The following is a 19,322-nucleotide window of genomic DNA, read 5'->3' as shown; positions in this document are numbered from 1 at the left end:
AAAACCTCGCACAAATGGACACAGAGACGAACAGAACAGAGCTTTAGTGACCTAGACAAGGACAGACAAGAACATGCAGGGTACTCTCATATTGGCCTTAGTTCCTATATCAAACTCTGGTAAACAAAATTCTTAAAAACTCTCTTTAGCAGAAACACTACATCTGCTGCCAGAAAAGCCCTATACGGGCTTTTTACTGCAAAAGAATTTTTAACATGCTTGCTTGACAAGATTGAAATGGTACAGACCCATACTCCACAGTTTATCCAAACCTCTTAGTCAACCTCTCCAAAAAATTTGTTCATGCAATATCAATAATAATAATATGTCTCTGTACCTATGCTGAGGAGACCACCCCTTAACTGTTGAGAGTAAAAATTAAGAAAGACTATAATTCAAACACTTAGAACAGACATATAGACAGGTAAGCTTACCCAGAAATGACTGAAGGTTAGAATCAGACTGTTTAGATTGAGGAAAGTCAGAATCTCAACTAAGAGTTCTTCAGGAAAGCGCCTCTTTTTAGATGTAGAAAACTCATTCCAACAAGAGTGCATTCATTTCTTGGGGGACCTTAAACCAGACCTGTCTGTTTTCTTCTAAAGTCCCTTTGTCTGGTCACCATCACTGTGAAGTTTAAAAAGGTTCAGGAGACAGGTTCTGTGTACTTTAATTATTTTATTAATAAGACCAGTAGATTATTAATAAATACATGGTCATTTAGGCATTTCTCTTAGACAAAAGACAATCAGATTAATGGTGGGCCTTTGAAAAAGTAGGTGGCCGATGGAGCTGAGTGACCCTTGCACAGAGTAATTATCTTCACTCAGATAGATCACTCCCAGACTTGGGCTATCTAGACAAAAGGATCTGTCTCCACCCAATCTTGAATAGAATACAATGGATTTGCCCACCTCAGATTAAATTCCTTTCAAGGTTGGGTTGAGTTGGGTCTGACCAAAATGGAGGAGAGTCAATGCAATCTCATTATCAGTAATGTCCTTCTGAAGAACTGAAATTAAAGTTAGACCTTTGGAAGAAGGGAATTGGGGGGAGTTCTGAATCTCCCAAGATATTAGTTATTAGTAATCATTTCTCACACTCTTGAGCAACTTCCATAATAAGAATGTGCTTCCATGTATTGCTCCTTGTTTGAAGTTAACTCAGTGGAATGTTGAAAAAAGATAGAGCCAGAGGAATCTGATATGATATAGCCTTCTTGATAGTCTGTATAACCATAAAGATGTCACCCACTCTAGAAAATTGTGAAAGCCTGTTTCATTCTATTTTCCATTAAAGAATATGTTTCAGCAGACATTCTCATAAAGATTTTATTGACATTCAAACAGCATTCATATAAATCAATAGTTGTTGATGACTTCTTGGTTAGCTATGTAGATAGATAGACATAGAGCCTATTATATCTCTTTGTATCTATCTTGAATAGGTGCTGTTGACAGACAGCAATCTAAGCCCAGAATTCTTCAGTATGAAAAGATTAGGAAGGATCACATTTGGGGAATTTTGCAGTGTTTTTATTGATCCCAAAGTATTCATTCTCAAAAAAATTCATTCCCTTAACACTTAACTCTTCTAATAATTCTATATAGTAGCAAATCATGAAGCAGTCAAAATCATGTCACTTAAAAGACAGGAGGCTAAGTGATACAGTAAAACCAGAACAGATTTTGGAATTAGGGGATCTGAGTTCAAATTTTGCTTCAGTTTGATTGATACTTAATACTCCTGTGTCTTTGAATAAGTCACTTAATTTCTCTGGGCCTTAGTTTCATCATCTGTAAAATGAAGAGGTTCACCTAGCTGGCCTCAGAGATCTATTCTCAATTATAACTTTTGCATGAGAAGTGTGCAGAAGACATCATCAGGGGCTTATACCAGAGTCAAAGAAGGTAGCTGGTAATGCAGCAAGAATGAAGGACAACAAATGGATAGCTCCAATATATTACTATCCTGAGATCTTGAAAGAAACTAGAGGAAGGCCTCTAGTAGGTTAGAGAGATTCTCTGTGAAGGATTTATCTAAGGCAATGGACAAGAATCATTCAGGTAAGAAGGCATGGAGGGATTTATATCTATATCTATGGAGTAAGTACCCACACCAATTAAAAAAAAAAAGAATCCAAAGTAAGCTTAAAAACTGATATTTCCAAACAGAAAGTATAAATGTCTTCATAGTATCTATATCTTAGAAAACGCTTACAGAGGGTTTTTTCTGCATATGGTATTTTTTTCCTTATAAGAAGCTTATCCAGTACAGAAATTTCATAAATCTTCAGTAAGAAGTTTAACTTGCTCTGACACTGCTACTTGCTATTGTAGTTATCATTGTTACTGTTCACTACTGGTGTTGTTTAGTTGATTTAATCATATTCAACTCTTTGTGACCCAATTTTTGGATTTTCTTGGCAAAGATAACTGGAGTGGTTTGCCATTTCCATCTCTAGCTCATTTTGCAGATGAGGAAACTGAGGCAAACAGCTTAAGTGACTTGCCCAAGGTCACACAGCTAGTAAGTATCTAAGGCCTGATTTAAACTTAGGTCTTCCTGACTCATGGTCTGGCACTCAATCCACTGAGCCACCTGGCTGCCACAATTGTTCATTATACTATACTGTAAATTATCTTTTCAAATATATGTTTGTCTTTCTGTCTGTCTATCTGTCTATCAGGCCCTGGTGAGATGGTAACCTTCCTGAGGGCTGGGGTCATAGCTTATACTTCTTTGTAATCTTAATGGCACTTTACATACAATTAAGTGGTCTGAACTTATGACTGTATGACAGTGGAGAACTTCTGCTGTGAAAACTGCTTCATGGATGCACATTAGCAAATGTGCGATTCAGAGATTTACCTGCGTCTATGGATTTGTCCATGGCCATTTAGGCTGTATGTGTCAGAGGGAGGGATTGAACACAGGTCTTGCTGATGCCGATACTGGCCCTCTAGCATACTTCCTCCTGCCTTGCTCATAGTACAAAATAAATTTGTATCAATTGGTTTATTGTGAATCCACTTTATACATGGAGAAATTGAGAAAAAGAGGGAAAACAGCTTACCCTTTATCATGTGCTGACTTTGTAACAGATGTAGCAATAGATTCTACGGTTTGGAGCTGCTCCTGCTGTAGTACCCCCTGTAGGGAAAAATTCTTTATCAGAAAACTACATAATACATCTACAGTTGATGTCATATCATCGTGGGATAATCTAGTGCTCAGTAATTTGTCCTTAGTCTTTGGAGGAGGAGTGAATAACTTTGAATATTTCCCCTCTTGTCTGTGTTTTTAATGCTAATACCTGAGGAATCAATAAAAAAAGAGACTCGACATTGCTTCCCTCTTTATCATGCAAACAATAATAATTATGGCTAGCATTTACATAATGCTTTAAAATTTACAAATATTATCTTATTTGATCTTCCCAACAACCCTGGGAGGTAGGAGCTATTATTATCCCCATCTTACAGATGAGGAAACTGAGGCACAGATTTATCCAGGGTCAAATTGCTAGGGTACAACTGAGGCAGGATTAGAACTGAGGTCTTCAGGGCAGCTGGATGGCACAGTGGATAAAGCACTGGCCCTGGATTCAGGAGTACCTGAGTTCAAATCCGGCCTCAGACACTTAACACTTACTAGCTGTGTGACCCTGGGCAAGTCACTTAACCCCAATTGCCTCACCAAAAAAAAAAAAATTAAAAAAAAAAAAGAAGAAGAACTGAGGTCTTCCTGACTTGGAGTCCTATGCTCTATCCAATATCCTGCCTACTAATTCTGTGTTTCAGACAAGAGGAAAAAATAATTTGAAGCCTGGGAGCTATCTTAGGAAAGTGATATTCAGTCACTAAAATGAACAACATGCTTTTAAAATACATATGATTGGCATAGCTCTTAATACAATGTCATGCCCATAATGCATGCCCCTAAAATCATGACTGATGATAATGCATGCACTTAGCCTGTCAGTGTGCAATAAATCCCATCATTATGACTATGAATAATTGTACCATAAACCTTGATTCACCATAGAGTGAATAAGTAAGAAAAACATCCCTAAGACAAATATCCCAATTACATACTAGAAAAATTAAAATTGTTTTCCCCCCTCAATTAGGTTTTAAAGATATAAGAATGAAATGCGATATTTAAATTAAAAATCCTATTATTGACTTCACTGCAAATCCTAGCAGATAGCAACTATTTGAGTCATGCCAGATTCATGGTATAGCTAACTTTTTTTTAATCTCTTTTCACTTTTCTCTAGAAAAAAATCAAATTTCTGACACTTCTGTTTTTCCTGATGACTGGAATCCTCATATTTCTGGGATTACCACCAATTGTCTTCCACTCAACAGAGGGCTGGACCTATAATGAAGGAATTTATTATGCATTCATCACTCTAAGCACTGTTGGTTTTGGTGATTATGTAGTAGGTAAGGACTCTCGTGTTCATATTTGAAGTAGCTATTTCATTTAACACAGCAGATTGAAGTAGTTTTTGAAATAAAGTGTCAACCTGAGATACATCATATATTTATTAGAGTTAAGAAATTCTTTGACTTAAACATACATACACTCACACACACATACAATAAATATTCAATAACTTTTCACAGCATCTAGTCACTTTTATCCAATACAGGCCCTCTTTATTCAGCTTTCTTTTTCTTATGGGAAGAGGGAAGGAAGGAAGGAAAGAGAAGGAAGGGAGGGAAGGAAGGAAAAAAAAGAAGGAAGATAACAAGCATTTATTAAGTACCTACTATGTGCCAGGTATAGTGCTAAGTACTTAAATATTATTTCATTTGATTCCCACAACAAAACTAGGAATTAGGTGCTATTATTATCCCTACTGATGAAACTGAGGCAAACAGGTTAAGTGACTTGCCCAAAGTTAGTAAGTGTCTGAGGCCAAATTTGAACTAATATCTTCCTTATCCAGGCTCAGCACTCTAACCACTAGGACTCCTAGCAGCTAGAGGAATAATTCTCAAATCTTTCCCTAGCTTGTCCACACCAGATGCACTCAAAAAAATTGTAATAAAAATAGCAGACTCAGTTAAACTAACTCATTCTTCATATTCTGTGATTTTTGTTAGCATGAGGACTTCCTGGAGAGAAAAGTCTCTCCATCTACTCTGATCCATCTCTTTGACTCAGTAGGTAAGGACTAGAACATTGCCTGTCCTAGGTTATGAGTTATATATTGAATGACTTTTTCAATAGTCTTGCCCCCCAAAACATAGGTAGGTGTGTGAAATACACATCATGCATAGATGGAGAGCCATCCAGGTTCAGGTCTTACTTCTGACACATACCAATTGTGTGCCCCTGGCCAAGTCACTTAACTTCCAGGAAGTTCTCTAAGACTATCATCTACATTCATGAAGGGACTTTCTAACAGCCATTTCCTATACCAATGAAATAAAAAATCTAGGCCAACTTCTAATAGGTATTCCCTGCTTCCTAAAGATCAGTGTACCAAACAAAGGGAAAAAGAAGACCTTAGAAGTTCTGTCTTCAAGCAAACATCTACAAACCAAAATTGTTAGCCACGAGGTTCCATTTGTGGAGGGGACTTCCATACTAGTGGAGGTTTCTTTTTGTGTGAAACATATTGAATGAGGGAGGCCACAAGACTGTACTTCATTGAGAAGGTCCTCTTCCCCAAACCCCCAACAGCTCACTGATGCTTCTAGAAAGCCATCGTTGTTGGTGTGTGTGTGTGTGTGTGTGTGTGTGTGTGTGTGTGTGTCATTGTTGGGTAGTGACTACTCTATGTTTGTAAAGACTATAACAGAATTTCAAGTGCTCTGGTTGGTATCATTAGGTTGGAAAGATTTTGAGTATGGGTTGTTACAAATTTCAGAGAGGCTTACCACTCACAACCTGGTGATGTGAAACAATAGCTTTGGATGTCATGGTCAACCCTTAGACATTCTCATTGTAAAAATTATTTTTTAACATTGTCCGAAGAACACGAATATAGCATCCTATTCCAATTTGTAAACTCATCTTTTTTTTTTTAGTGAGGCAATTGGGGTTAAGTGACTTGCCCAGGGTCACACAGCTAGTAAGTGTTAAGTGTCTGAGGCCAGATTTGAACTCAGGTACTCCTGACTCCAGGGCCGGTGCTCCATCCATTGTGCCACCTAGCTGCCCCTGTATACTCATCTTAATTCCAGTTATAAAAGAAATCTGGATAAGTCAGGCAACATGGTATAGAAAAAAGAACTCTGAAGTCAGGAGCCTAGGTCTGTGTGTAACTGACTGTGTGACAAGTCAGTCAGCATTAGTTGTTTAATGCCTTAGTTTCATATCTGTAAAATGATGGACTGGATAACCTTTATGTTATCCAGCTTTCTTTTTCTTATAGGAAAAGGCTAACAGGGAAGGAAAGAAATAATTTGAAGAAAGAAATTGCTATGCATTAGGTACTATGTTAAGCAGTAAAAACAAAGAGTCCAGCCCTCAAGAAGCTTACATTCTAATGGGGGAAGTTGTTCAATCATTTCAGTTGTCTCCAACTCTTTGTAACCCCATTTGAGGTTTTCTAGGCAAAGATACTACAGTGTTCTGCTATTTCCTTCTCCAGCTCATTTTATAGATAAGGAACTGAGACAACCAGTGTTAAGTGACTTGCTCAACATCACATAGCTAGTAAGTATCTGAGGCCAGATTTGAACTCAGGAAGATGAGTTTCCTTGACTCCAGGTCTGGCATTCTATCCACTGCTGAAAAGCATGAGGGAGGCAGGAATGGTACTTGATTCAGGGATCAGGTTTGAGGTCTAGAAGTCAGGAATAGGAGGAAAACAAAGGCTGGCCTTGATCCCTTCACAAACTGGATGCTCCAGAAGGAACTCAACAATGGAAGAAGGGGGAAAGTCTTACTAAAGTATATCCCAAATTGAAAAGATTTCTTTCAGCTAAAAGAATCTATGACGAAGTCCACAAGAAATTGCCAACATTCAAGTGCCCAACTACATAAATTGAACACTTCTTTTTACTCATACTTGCTGTAAAGATTAACTCTACATTTTTGGTGTGCCTCACCAAAAATACTGCATTGAGACTGCATTAATATATTCTTCTACTAATCACTCTCAGACATGGGATAATTGAGTGGTAGTAAATTAAAATAAAAACACTTGATGGAGGGGCAGCTAGGTGGCGCAGTGGATAAAGCACCAGCCCTGGATTGGGGCGGGGGGGGGGGGGGGGGGGGGGGGGAACCTGAGTTCACATCCGGCCTCAGACACTTGACACTTACTAGCTTGTGACCCTGGGCAAGTTACTTAACCCTCATTGCCCTGACAAACAAACAAAAACATTTGATGGAGAGCCTTGACATTCCAACAAATTGGTCCCACAATCATCTTTGCAAAAGAACGAAAGGGAAATAGGTTGGTTTGTTGAATCAGTAGAGCCCCTCCTGTCTTAGGATCCTTGATTTTAGAGCTAGAAGGTAACTTCAAAGTCATTTAAAACAAACCCATAATTTTATAGAGGAAGAAATTAAGTCTAGAGATGGGGGGGAGGGGCTTATCCTAGGTCATACAGCTTGTTATTGTTGTTCGTCCTTCATTTTTGAAGAGGACCGGTGACATCATGGGGTGATGTCTTGACTTGTGTGTGAATTGGATTGAAATGAGGTCACACAACTATCTAGTTACTGATTGAATAATTATTATTTTTTTTCAGTAACTACATGACAGAGTCCACTACTGGTAACTTAAAAAGAAAGAACATGGCAGTGGCCATTAACCAGAGCAGGGCAACCAGAGATTTTCCCCAGGTTTTGGCATCTGGAAGAGTATGTTTCATCCCCACAGCAGTTCAGAGACAGGTATCTCTAGACTTTGCAGTCTTCCACCAGCCAGTGAGGCCCCGATCCTTTTCCTGATTTCCCCATGGTTCATTTGCCATGGCATCCCTCCCAAAGGGCCCACCTTGTCCCTCTCCCTCTTCAAAACCCATAAGTTAGCCTCTGACTAAGCTGCCACTGACTACTCCCCCACCCCCACCTCCCTCCTATTGTATTGTCCCCTATTCCACTCTGCCCCCTCTCTACTGTTTTTGCCCTGGCTAAAAGGAATGCCAGTTAACAACTTTGCCAGGTGAAATGCCACTGAAACTAGATACATATGGTTATAACATCTGACCCATATTTTGTTCCTCTGTTAGTTTTCATGCTGTGTGTAAACATAATTAAAATGTTCTTCTTGTGCTGAATTTCCTCTAGTGTTTCCTCTATCTTAATGACGGGTCAAGCATGATGCTCACAAGCTGTTCCTGCCATAGTATCCCTGCAGGGCACAACCTTTTATTAGAAAAGTACATAAGGAACCTACAGTTGGTATGGCAGCTCACATCATCATGGTATAAGCTGTTTGTTTCAGATAGATTTGGGAGAGGAATGGACTATATTAATCTCTTTTTTTAAAGTACCCATCTCCCAAGTGAAGAATTTTGTGATTATGTTAGAACCTTAAGCTTACACAGTAGCCATGTGTCTTTGCCTACACTAGAGTGCTTTGTGTCTGAGAAACTTTAAAAGGACTTAAAAAAATAGCATGATTGATATATTAGAAAGAGCATTGAACTCATAGTCAGGAAGGACCTGGATTCCAATTCTGCCTTTGACACTTATTATCTGTTTTGATTATGGATACATAATTCTAAACTTCTATGAGTCCCAGTTTCCCTATATACAAAATGGGGAAAATGCTTGCAGCATTATTGCAGGGTTGTTGTGAGGACTGAGAAAATGTGTGCAAACATTTGCAAACCTCAAAGCACTATATAAATGTCAGATATAATAATAATAATTTAAAATAACAATAATTATTGCTGTTGTTGTTGTAATGAGTGAATCAGTATTATGATGTCCAAATCACACAATTTTGGAAGGTTAGGGAATAAAAAAGAATTATTTCCTGGCTCTCTTAAAAACCTGTCTGTGTAGACAGGTTTAATTTGGGGGGGGGGGTTTCAGTGAGGCAATTGGGGTTAAGTGACTTGCTCAGGGTCACACAGCTAGTAAGTGTTAAGTGTCTGAGGCCGGATTTGAACCCAGGTACTCCTGACTCCAGGGTCAGTGCTCTATCTACTGTGCCACCTAGCTGCCCCAAGGTTTAATTTTTTAAATTAAATTTTATGTGATTTTCAGATCCATATCTCTCCCTTCCATCCTTCCACACCACTCCTATCCACCACCACCACCACCAGTTGAAGAAGCAACATGTAGAGTGAAGCAAAGCAAATTCTTGCATTGGCCATGTCTTCCTCTCTCTATGACTCCCCCACCCAACCCCTGCACCAAATAATATGTTTAAATTTGTACTCTAAGTCTAACATCTTTCAGGAGATGGGTAGTATGTTTCATTATGAGTCCTCTGGAACTGTAGTTGGCCCTGGTATTGATCAGAGTGCCTAGACCTTTCAAAGTTGTCTTTGGAATATTGGTGCTATTGTATAAATTATTCTGCTCATTTCATACAAATCCTCCCATGTTTTCTTTTTCTTCCTTCCTTCCTTCCTTCCTTCCTTCCTTCCTTCCTTCCTTCCTTCCTTCCTTCCTTCCTTCCTTCCTTCCTTCCTTCCTTCCTTCCTTCCTTCCTCTTTCTTTCTTTCTTTCTTTCTTTCTTTCTTTCTTTCTTTCTTTCTTTCTTTCTTTCTTTCTTTCTTTCTTTCTTTCTTTCTTTCTTTCTTTCTTTTTGTGGGGCAATGAGGGTTAAGTGACTTGCCCAGGGTTACACAGTTAGTGAGTGTCAAGTGTCTGAGGCCAGATTTGAACTCAGGTCCTCCTGAATCCAGGGCCAGTGCTTTATCCACTGTGCCACCTAGCTGCCCCCTCCCATCTTTTCTGAAGCCATCCCCTCCATCATTTCTTATAGTACAATAATCTTCTATTGCATCAACATTCTACTGACATCTTGGCTGTTCCTGAAAAGACGCTCCATCTCTCTGCTCAGGGCATTCTCGCTGGCTGTTCCCCATGCCTGGAATGCTCTCCTTCCTCCATCCTGACTACTGACCTCTCTGGATTCTTTAAGTACCAAGTAAAGTCCTACCTTCTACAGGAGGCCTTCCCTAATGCCTCTTAAGTCTAGTGCTTTCCCTCTGTTATGTATTTACTATTTATCCTGGATATAGTTTACTTTGTATATATTTGATTGTATATTTTCTCCCTCATTAGATTGTGAGCTCCTTGAGGCAGGGACTGTCTTTTGCCTCTTTTTGTATCCCCAGTGCTTAGCACAGTGCCTGACATATTATAGGCGCTTCATAGATGTTTATTGATTGATTGATCTAACATATATGTAAGTTGTTCAGCCATTCCCCAGTTGACACACCTTCTCAGAAATGGGTTTAACGTCTACAGACTTTAACACTATTCACTATATGTCAGAATTTAATATAAGGTAGGTCCCTAGATGGAAGTTTGTTTAATGAAATACAAAAGTAATTTCTATATAAAATTATCTCATCTGGGAACTTTTTTTTAGGGGGGAGAACTTTTTTTTTAAACAATCTCAGAATGTTATAGCTAGAGGGGATCAGGTTTTCCATGTATTATAAACAGAAGATGAATAAATATACTATTTTTTACCATAAGCAAGACTGAACCTCCATTCCTTGGATTTCATTGCATATGGATTTATATATCTTTGTTTAATCATAAATTTATTTCTGTCTATTCTGTAGATTTACTTAAGTTTGAGTTTCTACAAAGAGAGCATCCACAGCTGACTTCAATATTTTGATGGATATATAATCTCATCAATGTGGGTTTTGCCTCTAACAGAATATATTACAACTCATCCTAGCTTTCTTTTTCTGTGTTAACTCTTGTCCTATTAGACAGGTGTCCAGTCACAATTCTACGGGCCTTCCCATTGGGTAAAAATTGGTGGCTAGACATGTTGCTCTTAAATTACCCTCACTCTCACTTTGTGACTATCCCATCTCCTTTTCCAGTCATTCATCTCTTTAATAAAATCCTTTACATGGATGCCCCAGAGTAATTCCTTAATAGTTAAAAAAAAGGGGGGCAGCTAGGTGACGCAATGGATAGAGCACTGGCCCTGGATTCAGGAAGACTTGAGTTCAAATACAGCCTCAGATACTTAACAATTACTAGCTGTGTGACCCTAGGCAAGTCACTTAACCCCAATTGCCTCAAGAAAAAAAAATAGTAAAAAAAAAATGCAGCCATCTTTTCACAATCATCATGTACCTCTCCATCATCCTTTGTGTGACTTGTGACTTAAATTCTTTAGATACTGATATTTCATGATTTTCAAACATGCAGCATCATTGAAAGTAATATTGATAAAGATAAGCCTTTGTTTCAAGAAGAAGTTTGGGATCATTAAAAGCACTGAACAATTTCCCAAATGCGACTGAGCCCTCTCTCTTCCACCTAGTTAATTATTCTTGGACCAGTAATTAATGTGGTGTTACATGTGTATGTGCATGCATTGGGCGGGGGGGCGTGGGGGGGGTGGAGACAAAGAGAGACACACATATACACACACAGAAAGAGAGGGAGAGGGAGAGAGAGAGAGGGAGAGAGAGAGAGAGAGAGAGAGAGAGAGAGAGCGCACAACTATATTGACTGTCCATCCAACTGAATATCATTGTCTATACAATAGACATTCTTCATCCATTTGGGTATTCTTGTGTGGATAATTAGGTTGAACTCTTTTGAATGATCATAGATCTCTTTTGAGTGGCTCAGCAATACTCCAGGGCTTGATGCAATTAACATAATATCATCTTCAAAAAGGAGTATCTGGAGCATAGGGAAATTTCTCTTTAATTTATTCCCTTCCCTAGACACCTATCATGACAATAGCAAATGTCTACAGCAAACATATTATATGTCCCACTTCATATTAATAATTAGAGAGTTCTTAAATAGTTATCTTTGTTATATCTTTTTTGAGGGGCAATGAGGGTTAAGTGACTTGCCCAGGGTCACACAGCTAGTAAATGTCAAGTGTCTGAGGCCAGATTTGAACTCAGGTCCTCCTGAATCCAGGGCTGGTGCTTTATCTGCTGCACTACCTAGCTGCCACCATTGTATCTTTTTAAGAATTTTGGTTTTCTTTCCACTGGTTCTAGTTGTTTTATAAGGAGATACTTCTCATAATCTTCTCCTGTTCTTCTCTGTTAAATATTATAAATGGATTTCTGTTCTAAACAAGTGCTACCTTGCTTGTCATTGAGTTCAGATGTTTGCTATCTAAGGGATTGTCTTGTCTTTTATTTTTGTTTTGGTCTCCTCATTGTCCTGACTGATTTATATTTGTTAGACTTCCTCAGAAAATGGCAATAGTCTGTGTTGACAATTGTTTTTCTAATTATTTCTCATTTTTCAGTGTTAACACTGTTTAAATAGATCAAATTGGAGTTGCCAATGTTCCATGTAATATCTTCTCATCTTGCCAAATTTGGTAAGGAGTTTTGTCTTTGCTCTAATGAGTTAATAGTCTATATACACATGATTGTTTCAGAAATTACACACATTACAAACTCATGATTTCCTGTTGGAATATAATAAAAAAAAAGTTTTGTGATGCTATTTGTTGTTCACCATTTGTAGTATTCCCCTGTTTTCTTAAAGAAATTAAAAGTTTAATTTTGTATAAAGTTGATGAGCTTTTGATTACTCTTATTTGTTACTTCTAAGTCATATTTTTCAACATATTTTTTGCATAACTTCTTTATGCTCAGATTTGCATTGAAGTAATTGAGTATTAAAGTGTATGTTGATTTCATTTAGAATTTTTTTTACCAAGTTTTTTTTTTTTTTAGAGAATTTCTCTACCTCTCTATCTTCAACAACAGACATTGGAACATAAACTGCACTTCTCTCTATGGTGTTTTTGTTTGTGTTTGTTGTTTTTGCAAATGCTCATTATAAGCATAGCAATGCTTGATGAACCAGTATCCTATGAAAGGATGTTTCCCTTTGAGTGTGACCTAAAATCAGCAAAATTCTAAGGCTGAAAAGAAAAGTAAAAAGTAAATAAATAAATGAGCAGTTACTCCAGTGCTAATAAAGTGTCCAAGGATGGAGAACTGAAATCCCACTGAAGGCTGAGAGTCAAAGGCAAAGAAAGCTTTATTCCTGAGAGAGTTCTTTCTCACTAATGAGCTCAACCTCCAGGGTCTCAGAGGAAAAATATGCCTTTTGACCATACATGCTGATGTGGTATTTGTTGAGATGGGGTGGGAAATTTTCTACAGACTAGGTCTTGGAGGACAGAAATCTGGATGAGACTATGACTCACTAGGCTCTACTCCAGTCTCTACCACTATCTCCCTTGTTAATGCTATATAAATTACTTAATCTCTCTGTATTTCATTTATCTCCTACAAAATAGAGAAATGAAACTTACAATCATTAGTTTTTCAAAATCTGTTCGGATGAAAGGCACTATAATACATAAATACCAAAAATTATGGAGAGGACCAAATCCAAGATTCTTGCATTACATGTCTAGCGCTTGTTTATGTCAACATTATGCAATGTTTATGATCTAACATGTGCCTGCAGACATATCGCATTACAAATACTTTTAGCTAACTCAGCAGGACCAAAATCATTCAGACTTCACTGGAGAATGGATTACTTTAGGCTAACCAAATGGTATAGTTTACTTAAAATGGCAGGTATGCAACTTGGGAAGATATTAAACTATTTATCTTATATGAAACATGTGTCTTGATCCATTGGCTTGGAAGATTGCTGGTTGTGTTGTGTATGAAGGAAAAAATCCACTGATTATTTAAGCCCCTCCCCACCAACAGTTTATTAACAGGAGTCAGTAAGCCTTGACCTTGATAAAGTCATAAGTAAATTGTATTTTCCCACCAGCTGGCCAGAATAGATTGTTAATAGACAATTGTTTTGTATGGAAACAGGATTTCCACCTACTCCCCTCAGAAGCCAGTTCATTAAATAACTGTGAGAAGCCAAAATTAGGCTGTCCTGGGCCCATATTTGTTAATGCTTCATTTAAATAGAACTTGTGGATATGTTCTGACTTGAAAAGCCACAGGACTCCACATGTATTCCAATTGTGTCTTTGGTAGACTCCTAAATCACAGTCTGGATGGTTAATGTTCTTACTGACAACAACATCTATATTTGAAAGGCTCCAGAGGTGAGGTGGGGAGGAAACTGGGGAAGTAAAACATGTGTAATTGTGTTGTTGGTTATTTCATGAGATCACAAAGAGCAACATAGCGCTTCAGTGATTGTGAAAATGATATTATTCCTTCACATTTATATCTGCATTAATACTAAATCAGAGAGAGTGACTCTAAATCCAAAGCTGGCAGAACCTCAAAGAGAAAACAAGTGAAATTGTTAGGAATGAAAGCCTATGTTGTTGTTGTTGATGATGATAACAGACATTTATATACAAATGGAAATGGATCCCAATCTATGATTCCATTTGTATGGGGCATTCCCAGTGAGAAAACTTTCTTTACCAATGCAAATCCTCAATTGTTATGCAGCTTGTAGTACTTGAGAGTTTTCTCTAGCCCTGACAAATCAAGTAAGTCACTTAAAGTCATGTACCCAATGTGACTTAGCCACAATCTTCTTCTTCTTCTTTTTTTTTTTTTAGTGAGGCAATTGGGGTTAAGTGACTTGCCCAGGGTCACACAGCTAGTAAGTGTTAAGTGTCTGAGGTCAGATTTGAACTCAGGTACTCCTGACTCCAGGGCCAGTGCTCTATCCACTGCACCACCTAGCTGCCCCTAGCTACAATCTTCTATTACAGGTCTTCCTAACTTTAGGCTGGCTCTGTGCTAAATATACCATGCTTCCTGGAGACATTTATTTATATAGTGCTTTAAAATTTTCCAAGCACTTTATGTATATGATCTCATTTGAATACCCTAAGAACTCTGTGAGGTAGGGGGCTATAAAGCATTATTATCTTCATTTTACAGATGAGGAAATTGAGCTTCAGAGATTAAATGACTTTATGATGGTCATCTAGCAAGCAGGTGGCAAAGGGAGGATTTGAACTTGGGTCTTCATGGGGTCTAGCACTCTATCCATCATGTTTAGCTGAAAGGGTATATCAGTCTTCCCTTAATATGAACCTCTTTTGGAACAATTTGTGTAATACATATACATACACATACACATACACATATATATGTATATAAATGTATAGATATACATTTTTATTTTATTTTTTCTCTATATTTTATTTTTTCCCTAACTACATGTTAAAACAATTTTTAACATTCATTTAAACATTTTTTTGAGTTCCAAATTCTTTCCCTCCCTCCCATCATTGAGAAGGCAAGCACTTTGATACAGGTTATACAAGCATACATGCAAAACATATTTCCATATTAGTCATGTTATGAAAGAAAACCGATCAAAAAACTCAAGAATACAGAAAGTTAAAAAAAAAGTTTGCTTTGATTTTCATTCAGATTCCATCAGTTCTTTCTCTAAAGATGATAGCATTTCCCAGCATAAGTCCTTCTGAACTGTCTTGGATCATTGTATTGCTGAGAATAGCTAAATCATTCACAGTTGATCATCACATACAATACTGCTGTTACTATATACAATGTTTCCCTGGTTCTGTTCATTTCATTTTGCATTAGTTCATGTGAGTCTTTCCAGATTTTTCTGAGAGCATCCTGCTCGCCATTTCTTATAGCACAACAGTACTCCATCACAATCATATGTTTCATGATATATTTATTTAGTTTCATTTCTAATTTTAAGATTATCAGGCAATAGCAGAAAAATAATGATCACATTGATATGGATCTGAAATGTTAGTTGTGCTCTTTGAGGTGCCCAGAGAAAGAGTACCCAAAGCCAAGCAGCTGGGGTTAATGGATTCCAAGGGGCCTTTTCAACCTTGAAATTAAATAACAGTTGCACTTAACCTTAAATTGTGGGTAATTTGATTTCTAGATGCTGGATTACATTTCCTTATTAATAGACACTTTTTTAAAAAAAGAAACTTTCTCCTTAATTTCTTATTGGTCTTCAATGGGAAAACAAATAACCAGATTGATATTTGGGAGATTTGGGCTGTGACTATATCACTGATCATATTATTAACTCACAGTGTGGCTTTGGGAAAGTCAATGGGCTTCTCTGAGACTCAGTTACATCATCTATAACATTATCTCTAAGGTCTCTTCTGTTTAAGTCTATGTTGAAGCCAATTACTGATCCTTATGTGATATATTGCAAAGTAGCTTCTAAAGTCTTACTTTGATGCCTTGGGATGTAAAGGTGCTCCTGGATTATTGAAGGTACAGCAATGCTGGCATAAGCTCTGGCAAATCCTTGGAAGCTGAAAAGGCTTGTTTTGGTTGATAGACTTGCATGTTGGTCATCTGAGTCAGTCAGTCAATAAATATTTATTAAGCCTCTACTGTGTGCTAGTTTGGGGGATACCAAAAAAAGGTAAAAGACAGTTTAATACACATGCAAACACATACGTACAACAAGCTATATACTGGACAGATTGATGGTAACCAGTAGAGGGAAGGCATTAGAATTGAGGGGAACTGGGAAAGGCTTCTTATTGAAAGTAGCATTTGAGCTGGGACTTGAAGGATGCCCAGAAGGTAGAGATGAGGAAGATGAGAATTCCAGGCATGAGGGACATCCAGGAGATGTAGTGTCTTGTGTGGGGAACATTAAGGAGGCCAGTGTCATTGGAGCACAGAGTATTTGAGTGGATAGGGGGAATTGTAAAGGGAAGCTAGGTGATTTAGTGAATAGAACACTGAGCCTGAAGTCAGGAAGATGTGAGTTCAAATATGGCCTCAGATTCTTACTAGCTATGTGGTCTTAGGTAAGTCACTTAATCCTGTTTGCTTCAGTTTCCTCATCTGTGAAATGAGCTGGAAAAGGAATTAGCAAACCATTTTAGTATCTTTGCCAAGAAAACCCCAAATGTGGTCACAAAGATTTGGATACAACTGAAATGACTAAACAACAACAAATTTAAAGTATAGGAAGACTAGAAAAGGGTGCTGGATTGGTTGATTTGAAGGTTATGAAAGGCTTTGAATGCCATCAGAGGACAATAATTGCTCTCTGAAGAGGTCATTACCAGGTTGGGCAGGGGGTGATGAAATTTCTAGCCACAGAAATCCCCAAATCCCATATATTAATCATGGATGGGTTGCATCCATCCCCTAAAAATGAGTTATGTGAAGAACTAAAGGTTATTAAGTGGACAATACCTACAGGTACTTTACTATGATTGGAAATGACACTAAAGTCATTTTTTTGTTGATTCGCATGTGATTTACTTCCCACTTCTAGGTGTACAACCTGGGAAACAATACTGCTCCTATTACCGAGCCCTGGTGGCCATTTGGATTCTCTTTGGCCTTGCCTGGATTGCTCTTCTATTTAATTTGTTGACCAGGTTTTTGGAGGACACTGAAAAGAAGATAGCTGAGGACCTCCACAAAATAGGAAAAGTAGGAAGAGAAAATGGGAGAAGCCTGAAAAGATTCCAGTGTTCCAGCCCTTCTCCCAATGAGACCTTACCACTGGATGCTGAAGAAGATTCTCAGAAATTTATTTTTGAAACAACAGAAAAGGACAATGAAGAAGAGAAAGAAAAGAGCTTTCTTTATGAAGCTGTCTCTTGATGTCCCTGGAACTGAAATGATATTGTGATGTATAATGTATTATTTTGTAAAAGGCTATCTTCAGGAGATAATGATGGCCATACAGAATTGTGGGACCCCATTTCTTTTCATTAAACCTTTTCTCTAAAAGCTTCTATAGTTACACTGACAAATGTGATCATAATTGTAATTGACAGGACCCAGTTATTCATGGTGTGCTTAGATATCTTCTTTTTCCATTTATACTTTAGTATTTAAATAAAAGAGGAAAACTCATATATATGCATATATGTGTATGTGTGTGGATACATACATATACATACATATGCACACACACATATATGGAATTGTTGGGCTTTTTGAATTGGTGATTAACAATTGAAGTGAGTGTCAGATATTTGGTAGGTGAAGTCACAATAATCTAGCTTTGTTATGTCATTGTGACAGACATAGCATCATAGAAAGAGACCCTAAAAATCACCCTCATTTTACAGATAAAACTGAACTAAGTGATTTGGCCAAGAAAAAAACAGAGAAGAGAGGCAGCTAGGTGGCACAGTGGATAAAGCACCAACCTTGGATTCAGGAGGACCTGAGTTCAAATCTGGCCTCAGACACTTGACTCTTCTTACTAGTTGTGTGACCCTGGGCAAGTCACTTAACCCTCATTGCCCCACAAAGAAAAAACAAACAAACAAACAAAAACAGAGAAGAGACAAATTTATAATTCAAACCTAGGTCCTTATTCAATTCAACTCAACAAGCATTTGTTAATTGCCCATTCTGTACAAGGTTCCATGTTAGGTTCTGGTGATGAAACAAAAATGAAATTTTGCCAACCATCAAGGAACTTACGGGACACCCAGGGTCCTGCGGCCATTCTACCCCTTTTCTAAGGTCCTTATGGGAGCAGTCTTGATTCTGTTAGGGAGAAGCCATCCCCTCTTCTTGTGTGACAGTACTATGGTTGAATTAACCTCTGTGTGCTTCCATTCCACTCCACCCCCAAGCTAAATTTGCCCAAGTGCAAGGATTTCCAGGTTGACAGTAACTCATTCGCACTGAGGGTAACTTAGAAAAGCAGTAGAGAAATCTAAAATGTAAATAAAATCACTTACTCATGCCTACTGAAATTTTAACCCATCTTCTATTGTCCTGCCTATGTTGCGTAGATAGAAGATGAGAAATATCTGATTACTATCCCCTTATAATAATCCTTTACATCACTGAAAGAAGGTATTGAATAATCATTCAGTGTCATCTGAAGTTTAATGATTCCCAAATGAAGAAATGTACTGAAAGCACTATGAAGACTACAAAATACTGTACCAGTGTAAGGGATACATGAGAAAAGGTGTTCACTTGGCATAGGTACCTTAGTCATTGTTGACATTTTTTGGAATCCTTTACAATTCCTCCACCTGTCTTAAAATGGACCCTTGAATTAAATGCACCACTCAAATAAAGGTCTGAACAATGCCATCAGGTCATTCATTACATGCTGTCCCTTGAAGTATTCAACTACTCATGACAGTAAGGCCTAATGTGAAGGAAAGCCATACTTACCTATCACAAGGCCAACCACCCTGAATACTCAAGTGACTTTTCCCCTTTCATTTCCTCTTTGACTTCCTATGATGGTTTATC

The 19,322-nt window shown here is 37.9% G+C and overlaps 1 protein-coding gene across 1 annotated transcript in view; it reads left to right on the top strand.

Moving 5' to 3' along the window:
- The window catches only part of LOC122739236 (potassium channel subfamily K member 16-like), a 46,256-nt gene extending 28,408 nt beyond the window's left edge, over positions 1–17,848 (top strand). Inside the window, exons 4-5 of the mRNA XM_043981046.1 lie at positions 4,283–4,451; positions 17,362–17,848. Coding sequence (XP_043836981.1) covers positions 4,283–4,451; positions 17,362–17,696 — 504 coding nt within the window. The 3' untranslated portion in view covers positions 17,697–17,848. The remainder of the gene's footprint in view (positions 1–4,282; positions 4,452–17,361) is intronic.
- The last annotated feature ends 1,474 nt before the right edge of the window (positions 17,849–19,322 follow it).

This window comes from Dromiciops gliroides, chromosome 2 (genome assembly GCF_019393635.1).
Source record: "Dromiciops gliroides isolate mDroGli1 chromosome 2, mDroGli1.pri, whole genome shotgun sequence".
NCBI lineage: Eukaryota > Metazoa > Chordata > Mammalia > Microbiotheria > Microbiotheriidae > Dromiciops > Dromiciops gliroides.
Note: the sequence above shows the minus strand (reverse complement) of the source record. Positions and strands in the feature narration are given on the sequence as shown.